General features: G+C 42.2%; 1 protein-coding gene across 10 annotated transcripts in view; it reads left to right on the forward strand.

Annotated features, from left to right (window-relative positions):
• The window catches only part of mvb12bb (multivesicular body subunit 12Bb), a 35,296-nt gene extending 21,349 nt beyond the window's left edge, over nucleotides 1–13,947 (forward strand). For 4 of the 10 annotated variants that reach the window (XM_035640536.2, XM_035640537.2, XM_035640543.2 and 1 more), the window contains exons 8-12: nucleotides 8,546–8,601; nucleotides 9,039–9,098; nucleotides 12,562–12,669; nucleotides 12,816–12,886; nucleotides 13,517–13,947. In XM_035640536.2, the coding sequence (XP_035496429.2) occupies nucleotides 8,546–8,601; nucleotides 9,039–9,098; nucleotides 12,562–12,669; nucleotides 12,816–12,886; nucleotides 13,517–13,640 (419 nt within the window). In that variant the 3' untranslated portion in view covers nucleotides 13,641–13,947. The remainder of the gene's footprint in view (nucleotides 1–8,545; nucleotides 8,602–9,038; nucleotides 9,099–12,561; nucleotides 12,670–12,815; nucleotides 12,887–13,516) is intronic. The other 6 variants (XM_035640550.2, XM_035640551.2, XM_035640538.2 and 3 more) reach the window with 5 other exon arrangements.

The raw sequence follows: 13,947 nt of genomic DNA on the forward strand, positions 1-13,947 counted from the left end.
AATACATTTACATATCTATCGCATTAATCAAAAATACATCCTGACATTGGCCCTGATCTAACGTAATATTGAGAGCAATTATTTCCCTATCCATTAGAGGAACTTCAATTAACAGACAGCAGACAGTTCATCCTTCACAGGAGGAGGAGGGGAGAAAAATAGGAGGCTCAAAATTAACTTGGGTTTGCAAAATATCTTGGCAGGATGACAGTGATTTTTGATTTTCAGGAAACAATATTAGAATTCTTATTAAAGTATGTGCATCTGCTTTTAATTTGCTGCACATAATTGGAAAATGCAATGGAGCTTTCCAATTAAAGCTGTACTTTATGCTGTTTAATAATACCCTCATAATATTATAGCTTATGAAATGACAGGTGAGTTGGTGTATGAATAAAACATAAAGCCCTGTAATAAGAGACAGAAAAAAAGACCCAGAGACAGTTGTTGGGGGGCTTTTAAATGCTCGACATAATTTGCATATATTAATCTCCTCTTTTCAGCCTTATCAAGTATTCCACTGTATTTGAAGTTAAAATAGTCGTGACAGGCAGGGGTACGCTTCGTTTTTCCAAGGATTTATTACTTGTATAATTCTGGATCTTTAATAAGCCAATATGACTGATCCTCTGAGTTCTGTGGAATTTGGTTAATTGTTCCAGATGGTGCTCACTGATTATGCAAAATTACTTTCTTTCTCCTCTTTTCCCCCCAACTACACTATTTCTTGATTGACTAACATGGAGAAAAAAGATTATTTTTGGCGCCGCACTTTCATTAAGAGGGTTCTCATCAGGTTTCAAACAAAAGTTCCATCTTATCTCCCTGTGTAGTTCTGGGCAAGGCTATACAGAGGGAGGAGATCAACCGGCGCTTATCTCAAATCATGATGGATCTCAACTGCTTCTGCACCGCTGGGGTTATATTTTAGAATAACACAATTCTTTAGGCTGAGGGATTAAAAAACACAACCTCTGGATAGTGACACAAAAGTTATTATTAGTGTACGGCGTTCTCTTATTCCTCTTTCCTGCTCGCTTTCTCTCCCAGAGATTGATGAAATTACTAAGCAGCAGAGTTGGTCCTACACTTGCAGCTCGGCCTCCATCCACAACTCACTAACATTCTGTTTTGCATCAGCTAAACTGAGCTGAATGAATCATTTATGGAAGTGTTATGGGGGAGGTATGGGCAGATTTACTGCCGAGCTTTTACTTTAGATGGAATGGGATTTCTATGAAACCGATCTTGATGTCTGTAGTAATGCCAAAGCTTACATCAAGACATGAAAGTAGTGCTCTTAAAACCCACATTTTGCTTCTTAATTCCCCTGGTCAGCAAAAGGCGAAGCAGAGAGCGAGAGAGAGGTTCAGCAGAAGAAAAGTATTTACACCTAATGCATAAACACACACAAACACACACACACAAACTTACTTATATATTATTTAAATGTACTTTAATTATAATTTAGGTTTTAGCTATTAGCGCAGTTACCATATTGACTTTTGGTCTGAATACTGCAGAACTGAATTCAAACGTGGGCCAAAAACCACACCAGCATGATGTCAGCACATCTATGTTAAAGGCAACTGTGGGGAAAAAGGAAGCGGTTATGAGAAACAGGAAAATTAATGTCAGTGTCAGTAAAATACAGAAAAATGGATAAAGTTTATACTGTATGTAATGTAATGTAAAAATAAATAGTCACTACCAATTTTCAATGTCTCAATATCTCAACTAAAGCTTTGTTTTTAACAAAATACTTGGTTATTGTGTGTTTTTGAATAAGTTTTTCTCAGATTTGCCACATGTTTGTTTTTGTGATTCTTTATTCATATTAATATGGAACAATTCTTCAATTATTCATTGTAGAATTGCTAATCCTAATGGTAAACACTGATCAACCTCTGATGTGTAGAAATACATATATATTGTTTTTTGTTTTTTGGTTTCTTTCTTTAGTCTGTATGTGTATCCTCTGAGTTAAAAAGCACTATTTTGCTTCCAACAGGTGAGACACCTCTCAAAAAATCCTGTTGGAATTCATTCTGTTGATATGTCAAAAAAAATAATATCCGACTACTCAGGTTCGGTAGCAAAACATGATCGATCCCATTGTGATGTGCCAAGTATTTGAGGATCAATCCTGTATGAATCCTAATGGATTTTTTTTTTTGATTGGAGCCTTGAGGCCCTCAGGCATTTTTGGACCTTTATTACAGTCAAATAAGAGATTTTACCAGGCTTTGCATTTACAGGCCAGACTGGACTCTGGAGTCTCATCCCTCATTGCTTTCTATCCATCCCTGAGATAGAAGCAGTGCTCCATTAGTTTCAGTGTCCAGACGTGGACAGCCTCAATGGATGGGCCTGTCACGGCTCCCTCATTTGCCCCATGTACAGCAGGGTTTGTTATCACACATCTAATTAGAACTTGATAAAAAATATTTCACAAAAATCCAGTCATTAAATATAGTTTAAGGAGATTTATGGTCAAATATGCCTTAAAGATCTTTTAATGGCTCTGCTGACTTGTTAAGTTTGTAATTAATGATCTTCTAATACATACTGTGGTGTGATTTAGAAAGCACAATGAGATTCTGGGAATGGAGTCGTTCTGGGAAAGGGCATCTGGGGCTCCCAGAAGCTACTGTATATTAAATAGTTCAGACTGCTTTGCTTGGAGCCATGAAGTCTGCTGCGAAAAAGTTCAAACCCATCATCGCCTTCACATAGATTGGGCCATTTTCATGGTAAGGGTGCAAGGAGTAGTGCATGATTATGAAGGTGTTGCTTTGTCATCTCATAATAGTCAATTAGATTGTACAGAAAGTCCTGGGCTCCTCCTGTAGCAGGTGAAAAATGTCTCTTTTTTAAATCCACTTTTCCGCAAACAATACAACTAATAAGCAAATGCATATGTATGAAACTGTAAATGCATTAGACTAATAACAGTTGCCCATTTCATCAGGAGAGTAATGGTGTCCTTATTAGCATAATTAATGACAAATGGCAGCGCAGCATTGGTGGATTGGTTCTAGGGGATGATAAATTGGTGGATGCCCAGGTTAGTGGCTGCCAAGGAGGCCTCTTTGGCTGTCATCCCTCCTGCTTCTACTCTGGCACAGTTCATTACTCACCGTGTGAGATGCCACTTTACATTGCCTGGTACTGTGAGCATGGAGAACTTAATAACACCACCCACAACCACTGGGGGCCTGCTGCTTTACCCACAGTCCAGAGGGCGAGGAGCTCAGCGAGGGCTCGGGTGTTGTGTGGAGCAGGGCAACATGGGGATCATCTCCTGCTGCTGCACTGCTCAAAACAGATCACGCGTCAGTCCCTACTTCAGGGGAGCCGGGACCAATGTGACCCAGTCTCCTGTGCTGGAGAGTGTTTCTTGTTAGGATTTCCGGGGCTCGCCACATCCCTCGCATCATTACGGTTTAGTTTGCCCACAGAACTGCTAATTAAGAGGGGATTTGTGTAATTGTGCCTTCTGCTGCGTCCCATCCGGCACATGCAATTTACTGTCAGCCCTCTGCCAGCGTTTACACTTGTCCAGAGAGGCGTACCCCATTTATACACACATTCTGCTGCACATCTAACAGTAGCCACAGCTGGGGATCAATGTCAGTGCCATGGCAATGTCTTAAAGACACTGAGCTGCTGATCAAAGTCTGAATGTCCATTTAATTTCATGAGATCACTCAATAGCCATCCAGTAAAAGAGAGCTCTCCCAGTATTTCTCCAAAGGCTGAGCGCTTTGTAAAACAACTAAAACAGGCTTTATAATTATACAAAATGGTCGAGCAATTCTGGTTCCTTGCATCAAATATCCCATTCTACATTTAGGCTCAGTACAATCAAACTTTTGATTCATGCATTTTGGAGAAGTTATAAGACATCTACGCACCTCCTCAAATAATACTCTTGTTATGCAGTGGTGTTTGTGGCCAACTCACTGTAGGTGCTGCTGGCTTTGCCCACTTTCTGGAAGACTGATGGACCAGCGCCTGACTGGGACTGCCGCCTGGCTCCCTGTCCACAACCAGATTTCAAGGACTGCTTGTCACAGATGGAAAAGTAAGTGGGTCATTCTACATAAGCTTGCCATTTTGCATCCGTCTGGTAACACTTTTGTGTTTGCTTTGTGTTGCTTTTTTTCTTTTGGGTTTGAATTTTTTTGAACAGCATATGTTCATTTTTGAAATTACCGATGAAGATGTAAATTTTAGCACCATGTAACCATGCAATCTTTATACTCAAATTGTTACTGTAAAGGCCATTCAGTGTAGCTATTTCTTTGATATGTATTGCAGTAAAAATGTTGGGTACATTTAAGACATGTCACATACAGAAATTGAGAAAATACTTTCTTTTTTTTTGCCAGAATTGTAATACATTAAGTAGTTTAATGAAATAATTTGAACTTTGGGCAAATGACAAGCTTTTGTAAAATGATTCACCTTCATTTCACCCATCCCTTTTCTGCCATTCTGTTTCGCCCAGCCTGTGGTGTGTAACCATAAGCACATGCATCCACTGGATGCCTTGCATACTATTCTTAGCTTAGAATCATTTAAATTTGTTTACATATTTGGATGATGTCTAATCAATATTTTAGTATAAAATAACTCACTCTGTCAGGAGAATTGTAGCAGAAGCTTGTATTCGCTACAGTGAGACCGGGGAAACAAGTTTGCACACAGCTGACAGAAACAAATAAAAATAGATTATCAGAAACACTCAACATCATTTCAGCGCATGATTTATTTTAGTATCAAAGTTATTCGCTTTTCAGAATGTTAATTGACTCCCCAGTAAACATTTAAATAATTCAAAAGTTACACTTCCACTTTTGCAAGTGAAATTTTTAATATATTGGAAAGTTGTTTTTTTTTCCCCACTCATCTGTCTAGAGAGTTTGAAAAAGCGGGAAAAATATAAAAGTAAAAGAATGGGTTTCATAGTCATTAAAAGAATCTGAAAATAGCAACTCGCTATCATCTGTTCTCATAGCACGGGTCAGGGGCTCTGACACCTCCAAAATTCCTCCTGTCAGGGTAGGGGGCCATTTGTATTCTCTCTCATTAGGCAATTTGACTAATGACCTGCCGTGGCTGCAGAGTTACTGAGGGACCCGGAGCCTCGCGCCCTCTCTCTTGCAGCAGCCTGAACACACACCCTCCATTGGAATGGCACAGATGGCATGCCCGGGCGACAAAATAAACTACAATATGTCTCCGAGATGCTGTCAGGCCTGGGCACTATTTCTCATGTCAGAGCGGGGCTAAGGGCTGTGAGTGGGCATAGGGGGTCCTCCTCCAGCTCTCTGTTCATCTACTCACCATTATCTGCAGAGGTGACAGAGAGCAGGGTCTGCAACTAGAATAGCATCTTCATGGTCTGCATAAAGAATCCACCTCAAATTGAGAGTCGCACCGACAGGAAAGGCATTGCAATGTCTAGCCCGGATACACAGAGAAGGCAAATATGAAATATAGCAGGTTCATCTAACCAGTTTTTGAGCAGCTTTACTTATTATTTTGTATTATTCTATGGCACTAAGCAATAGAAATCAGCTCAATCATGAGTACAAATTTGTAATAGGTGTCCACTTGCACTTGCAGATTATTGCCCTCGCTGTGACTTCCTCACTTAATTCAGGTGCGAGACAGATTCGCCTAGGTAATCATACCAGACAGAGATCAATGCCATTCTGCTGAATTAGTGAAGTGTAAAATAAAAGTTCATCAACATTCCTAAACTGCTACTCTTGAGTTGTGGTTCACGTAATATGGGCTATGCTCGATCAGCCACGCATATTTTTCCATCAGTCAGTGTCGGCGCACAACTCGGTGTGGTTGATGTGTGTGTGTGTGTGTGTGTGTGTGTGTGTGTGTGTGCATGTGTGTGTGTGTGTTTGTGTGTATGGTGCGCCTGTGCGCATGGCCACGTCTGTTAGAGTCCTGGAAATGCAATGTATGGTGCTGCTGAAGTCCTGGGTGACAGTGCATCCAACAATGGAAAAGTGAGGGATTAGTGCTCAGCCCAGCGTACGAGGGAGCCCTTCCCGCCCTGAAACAGCCATTCATCTGTGCCCAGGGGCTGGAGATGACAATGCAGCCATTGCTCATCGCACCTGACGGAGCCATTAATAAGGCAATGATCCACACGGGTCCTGTGCTGACTCCGTTCTTTACACTGCAATCACTCAAGCCACAGGGTCCTCCTTACTTAACGCCACCTCTGCGCACACCGCCGCCATCATCATCACTATCATCATCAACATAGTCATTGTACCAAAATTCCTGCCAGATGTTTCCATATTGACTGCACTCATACACTTCAAATGCCAAACGACTACCCGACTGCCCCCACACTGTACAGTAGTACTCTCATGAGTTAATGGACTGTAGCCTGGCCATTTGAGAGGCTAGAACATGCTTCAGAGTGGGATTCCTGGTCAGAAGATTGGATTTACATTATTTTTGCCCTTTGAACTGTTGGATTTCTCCGTGGCAAAGCCTTCATTCCTTACCACAAAGTCATCTCCTGCGCCTCTCCATTTGTCTGGATGTAAGATAGCCTCTCCAGTATAGATGGTGCAGGAATACAAAGTGAGATCTGGTTTTAAATGTAATCCTCGAGCAATAAAGAAACTCGCTGGCCTTCAACTCTGTGCATTCATCTGTCCGTGCCACGCAGATCCATCAGCCGCTACAATCTCAGCTTCTCGTGGCGGGGCTGTGGATTAAAATGTATTCTCCCTGCCTACCTCCTCCTGGTGTTGGTGCCCCCAGCGACACAGTGGTGCATGTTTATTCACTTGTATTCATGACTATAACAAGCCATTGGGCTAAGCCAGTCCCCCCTGGCTTCCTTGCTGCCCCTGATAGCCAAGCATCCAAAGCTGCTACAGTGATGTGGGTATCACTGTTTTTGGGTGCATGGAAAAGGAGCTGTGGCTGAAGATATCCCTCTTGCATTGTTGGACTTGAAGCCCATCCATCGATCGGTCCGTAGGTCCACAACTACATTGACCCAGTCTGAATTATTAAAGCCATAGGATGGTTTGCCGTGAAATTTGGTTCAGACATCCTGGGTTGCTCGATGATGAGTCGTGACGACTTTGGTGATTACCTGACATTTTTCAAGTGCCATCACGAGGTTGACATTTGTGGTTTCGAGTCAAGTATCTCTTGATTCCTTCATCTTTTTTTCCACAGCACAATCATTAGGTTTGTTTATGACCAAATACTACTAGCTCAGCTAGTTTTTAACCATGGTAAACATTTAGGCTTCTTCACATCATCCTGTCCAAAGCACCGTGGGCAACTGTGGACTCCTGTTATTACTGCATGGCTACCCTGGGAGATGTCTGAACGCCAAGAGACTAAATAAGCTTTCTTGTGTCCGTGAGGGTGAGGGTCATGCTTTGATTACAAAGCTCACATTGTACTGCACTTGTGCGGAAAGTGCCAAACCATGGATCTGTGCAATAACCCAGAGAGGAAAGCAAAGTCGCATAAGTGTCAAAGTGAGGGATATCTTAGAATTTCATACTTTAAAATATTGCTGTGAACAGGAAAGACCAAAAGGAGTGTCAACTCCAAAACGATGACTCTTGAACAGCTTCAACTTACATTTATGAGTTCCCTTTCCTGTGCCAGCGGTCTGATGGACTGTGGGTAAAAGAACACCAGTTGGAACCTTGGCCTTTTTAAAATGTGGGGCTCCTGTCGAAGCCACCGGCTGCAGAAGTTTTGTGCTTCCAGTTTTGGGAGTTTTATAATGGAGCCGAGCAGCTGCAGTTTCCCCTTCAGTCTGGAAACGAGAGGCTTTGTGTCCCCTGTCACCCTGTGTTAATTTGGACCCTAATGTATTTTATAAACAAAGGGCTGCTCTCTAGCCTGACAGTCATGACACCTTGATTCCAGTGCAGGATGCATGCAGTACAGGGTTACACCATTAATAATCAACTGGCAGCCATCACACCATTTTAACCACGATCATTATGATAAAGGGCATACACTTAATTACAGGCCTGCTTAATTATAGCTCTGTTGAAGCTCGTTTGTTTGGTCAAATGCTAATTATACCACCACGCTCCTGGCAAGTCTTCATTTCAATCCGCTTTTTGCCGGCTGAACAGTGTGGCTTATTTTCATGCAAATTTGATATCTGGTTGAATGTTTTGTCTGTCTTCTTTCCACTTTTCTGTGCCTGGTGTGAGTGTGTCTTTGTTTCGGAGGTGAACATCTCTCAGACAAGACGGAATCGCGAATAATCAAGAGTAATTAAACTGGAAGGGGCTGGGTTCGGGGGAGAGAGTGGAGGTGCTCAAATACAGCGGAGAATTTAAAAAAGCCTTTCATCTTCTCTCCGTAGATGGAAGGGGGGGGGGGGGGGGTCGACAGGGGATGCTGATATCTCTGCTGTTTTATAATCCTACATTTAATCTTGTGGAAATACTCAGGGTGCATTTTTTTTTTTTGTTTAAAAGTCAAAATTAAACTATATTTTCTCATATTTTTGCAGCTCTGGATGATGTGCCCTTTGTGATTTCCGAGAAGTTTTCTGGCAAACCCAAAGAGGTAAGAATCATTTGAGGAACCAGTGACAAATGCATAATAACTTCTATAATATGCACAATATGGGAATCCTAATTATAGTTACTTGTCCTGTAGCCTTTCCTTTTCTTTCCTTTCCTTTCTTTTCCTTTCCTTTCCTTTCCTTTCCTTTTTTTTCCTTTTCTTTCCTGTCCTGTCCTGTCCTTTCCTTTCCTTTCCTTCCCCTTCCCCTCAGACTGAGTGATGAATGCGTGCAGTCAGCCAGAGCTGGCTCAATGCAGTCCATTTGGCTGGCTGGCGGCAGTTGTCACTATAACCCCGTTTGTACTGACATCGAGAGGGAGAGGATTAAAGATTTTAAGCATGCTTACTTAGCCATGAGCCTAACCGCCATGTTTCTTGTGTGTGTTTTTTTTCCTCCTCCTTCTTCTCCCTCCTCCGCTCCCTGCTTTTGATTTCAGATACAGCAAGTCAATTTAATGGGCATTACGATCAAATCCCTGGCAGAGATCGAGGAGGAAGTGAGTAGAGGCTGCAACGCTCGGCTGCCGCTGATGCCGCTGGCCCAGAATGCAAAGCAAACGGTCTTGGGGTTGTAATTAAGTGTCTGAGACAGCGAGGCCCTGTTGGCTCCACTAAGCCCCAATTGAATAAAAGCATGGCCAGACTAGGCAGCCATTCTCTCTTAAAAGCTTCATCTCCTGTTCCAAAACACTTGACTTTTATCCCCCAATTCTTCTCTCAAAACAGCTCAATCTAGCAACTCACACAGTGCCGGAGATCTCGGGGCGCTTTTCAGCTCGGTTTCTGCATGTTTAACTTTTTAAGTTTCCAATCAGCCTCATCTCCAGTAGTAAAAAATTTTGAGATCGTGCGGAGGCAAATAAAAGCACGACTCCATTTCAGATGAAACACTGTGCCCTGCAGGCATTAGTCGGAAGAAAAGCATCTATGTGCTGCTCCTTCTTTAGAGCCTGCGTGTTTGTGAGAGCAAGGGGGGGGGGGGGGGGGGGGGGAGTGTGTGTGTGTGCGAGTGTGTGCGTGCACATGCTTTAAAGAGAGTGACAACCCCCCCTTCTCTCTCATTAGCACGGTATCTCGGTATCAGAACTGCCAGGAAGTGACAGACCACTGTAAAAGAACAGGTGCTGTTGGGTTTGAGATGTGTTACAGAGCAAACACTCCCTCATCAAACTGGGTGTCTGTTCTGCACTCTGCCTCTGTCTTCTGTCACATACTATCCAAATCACACAGTCGCCATCTTGTCATATGGTCATCTGAATGAAGCTCATTGTCAGCGCAGGTATTAATGGTGTGTGTGTGTGTGTGTGTGTGTCCAGGGTGGAGACACGCTGGCTGCTCATCCTATATGCTCTTGTCTCTTCCCCTCCTTCCTCTCCCTCGCCTCCTTCCTTTCTTCTCAGAGAGCGTGATTAGCAGGAGGACACATGGTGAGCTGAGCTGGGGAAGGGAAGGGAAGGGCATGAGGAATCATTAATTACAGCTGCGCTGGAGCTGATGAAGTAAATGTGAGATAGTGTAACACATAGGATTTAGTGAAGTGGACGACAGCACAAGATTAATGGTAGGGCCAGGCTGATGGGGATGAAGTCACAGCTTAGCTTGATAATTAGTTTCCAAGTGGAAACATCCCTCACCATTGTGTTATTTTTACTCCTCTCCTCTTATTATTATCCCACGGTGATATCTGCAGAGCAAAGGGCTGGAAATATAGTTTTTTAATATTCTCACAAACCTGCTGGACATCAGAAGTGTTTCTGTTACAAAGTGATGCGTGTCTGGAGTGCTCAGATCTCTTCTTTGCCTACTTTTCCTCTTTCAGTCCTAGGCTGTAATTGTCATGTCCATTGTGTTTTTGAGTATGCACGTACCCCAAAAAATGTTCACAATATTGAAGATTTTTTTTTCTGAATGGTGAAGTATACATTTCTCCCTCTGTTGTCCAGAAGAGGTCACTGTCCAATGCTCGACTGTGGGGCCTTTTTTCCCTTCCTCAGAAACTAGTGGCGCTTCCTGCGCAGAGGCTTATTGCTTAGTTTCTAAGCCCATTAAAACACACATATATATATATAGATAGATAGATTCACGAAAGAGATACACTCTCCAGAATTATACATATGCACATGTAATTGAGGGAAAACTGTTGTAATCACAGCCACAGTTCTAGATAAGACCATTTCCTAACAGGCATCACTTAAGCCATGTCTCGGATGATGTTGGTTCCAGCAATTAGGCATTCTTTTCATTTCCCAAATGACTCGCAAAACTTGCGGATATTATAATTGCTTTTAGCCACGCATATCTAATTTGTGTCTTTTTAAGTGTTAATTAGTAAGCGATTTAAAGTGACATCTTTATGTAGTTTGCTCTGCTGAAAACTGTTGTTGGCGGCTGGCTAATGATTTTCAGAGGGAGTATGCAACGGTGGAAAGAAGTGTGTATGCACACATGACAAGAATTTCATTAGCACCTATGTATGATTGTTTTTCAGTCTTTTGTGGGGAGTTTGTGTGTGTGTGCATGTGTGTGTGTGTGTGTGTTACCTCGTGAATGTATGGAGGGACAGTAGTGTACAGGGGTATGTGAGAGGTGTGAGAGGGAGAGGTGGAATTAATGAAGACAACATGTCACATATTTTTGGCAGTGGAGCAGGGACAGGAAATGAAGCCCGGCTCGTCTGGGTGACTGCCGCCCATGTTCGAGTGTGTCACTGTCCTGTCAGCCTGTGTGTAAAAGTGGCAGACATTGATACATGCTCTCCCAGAAAACACCCCATTCCCCCATCCATCATCCACACGCACGCACACACACACACACGCACACACACGCACACGCACACACACACACACACACACACACACACACACACGCACACACAGGATTATTTATTTACTGTGCCAGATGTTGAGTCAGAATTTTAGTGCGAGGGGGGCTGGATTTCTTCACAACTAACCAGCTTGTGATATGTGACAGGTTTTGGGGTAACTTGAAGCTTCCCCTCAAGTAGATGACAATCGCGGAAGGTGGTTCAGTATTTGGATGGAGAGAAACCTGGTTTCAGCCATTGTGGCTCCTTGGCTTCTGTTGGAGATTTGGAAACTTATTTCAGTGATCATACAGCATCACCTAGTGTTGTTTTGTGGTATTACAACTGTCCAACTTGGTGAGTTGGGCAGTACTTTATGGCACAAAACTTCATTGGTCCGCAACTGGAGCCACACCCACGACATTAATCTGTTTTTGAAACAGTTTGACCATCAACTCAAACATTACGTTTGATTATGTAGAACGTATAACTGTGTTAATCACTTTTAATCACAAGTTCCCCCAGGAGCTTTGCCTTTCGTTTTATTATTTTCTAAATAGTTTGGTTTGAGAGAAAACAATTTGGAAAAGTACTGCTAATGTTTCTCGGGATGCTTGATCCAACGTTTTTCTTGCGAGGGAGATTTTTTAAGTCGGGGATGATTTAAATCAACATTTTATGATAGATAACTTGAGGTTAGAGATTCAAGGTGGACCTAAAAGCTGACTTGAGTTAATGTAACTGATAGCGGTAGCACTGAATTGTAAGTACCTTATGGTATAGCCTCAATTTCCTTTATTTGGTTTTGTTAGAATAATGGGACAAACAGACTTTTGGCACCAAATTTCTAAAGTTCTCAGGGGGTGAGGATGATGGCCTAGAGAGGTCAAACAACTGGGGAAGAAAACACATGCAAATAGACAAAACACTAAACAATAAAAATGGGAAAAAATACAAACACTCACAACACATCCACATTCAGAAACATGCAGCAAGTAGCACAGACAACAAGAGTTCTTCCAGCAGACACAAAGTGTTGAACCCCGCTTTGGACACGCTCGTTGGACAATTTGTAATTTACTGAAGTCACCATGTGGCGATGGAAAATGAGATTAACCCGGCCGGGTAATCCACTTTATTTTTTTCCCCCACCCTAGGTGGAGAGAACACTTGCCCCAGCCTTACCTCTGACTGGGCCGAGTTTAGGAATGAAGAATGATGATTGCTCAGGGTTAGGGAAGGAAATCCTGGTAAGCCACTTAGAGGTAGGATCTACTTCCACCTAGCGTGGGAAAAATACACTTTTAATGTGCTACTGATGTCTGTGCCACTTGCAGCATGTTCCTGGATTTAGTTTTGTGTATTTGAACAGCAGTGTATAACTGTTTGGTTGTGTTGTATTTATTTGCAGCACGTCGTGTTGTCACCAAGAAGTTACGTTGTCACGCCTGCCCGTCTGTCGGTTGGTTGGTTGAATGGCTGGTTAGTCTGTTTGTTGTCTGTTTGTCAGTAGGATTGCAAAAAAACTCCAGACAGGAAACTTTGTGGAAGGATGGTACATGGGCCAAGAAAGAACCCACAAAATTGCCGAGGATTTGGACAAAGGAGCAGATCCATGTTTTTTGGGGGGCTTCTTTGTTTTCTAAGTGCCGTTCTATTTCAAATGTGTTTTGTCTGTTACATACGTTATCGAAATTTGCATCGTGCTGAGCTCTCTCGGCTACTGCAGTAAAGGGTTCCAAAAGTTTGTCTTTTCAACAGAAGGGAGTTGTTTACACAATAATCTTTTCTTATGCGTCTCTGTCTTTCAATGCGCCTTCAAGAAGGTTTGAAGCCCTGTTGTGTCATGTCCTTGACACCCCAGAGGGGGGCAGTGTTTCTTTAGATTACCTCAATCTTCAGTCTGGCTGACCCTCTAATCACTCTGCTGTAGGGCAAATTGTATGCTTGTGGCTTCCAATAGTGTGGATAACATTAAACTAATAACTAAATCCAGGGTTCGGCTGCTATAAATGTGTGAAATTGATCTTATCAATGCTTGATTTTTGTTCTGTTTTGGACAAGATGCTCTCAGTCATCTGTGTTTTCTGCCTCTTCTTTCTCTTCCTACAGTTTTGCTACAACTTCAGCGCAGAGCGAAGCATCACGCTGTGACTTTCCCCCCAGCCCTCAAGTTGGCAGAGACACGTGGACTGGAATATTACATGGACAAATGATATCAATTCATTTTTTTTAATAACAAGCTAAGGAAAAAATTGAGAAAATCTGAAAGATTTGGGACATACCAAATGTACCAAATATGTTATGTATATTATGTAATTTTAGACAGTGGAAAAAAAGTATTTTTGTTTTAACGGCAAATGTAAATGATTCAGTATTTTGATAATATACATATTTGAACATAAAATTTCAGAAATTGTGAAAAAAGTGCCTTTACTGTATGTGTTTGGTTTTTACACAAATAGTCTCAAAATAATTGTTCAAAAGAGTGTCACTTTAAAATAATAATAAAATCATTAATATCCCTGTACAGATTAAATGAT

This window comes from Scophthalmus maximus, chromosome 19, assembly GCF_022379125.1.
Source record: "Scophthalmus maximus strain ysfricsl-2021 chromosome 19, ASM2237912v1, whole genome shotgun sequence".
In the NCBI taxonomy this organism is placed as follows: Eukaryota; Metazoa; Chordata; class Actinopteri; order Pleuronectiformes; family Scophthalmidae; genus Scophthalmus; species Scophthalmus maximus.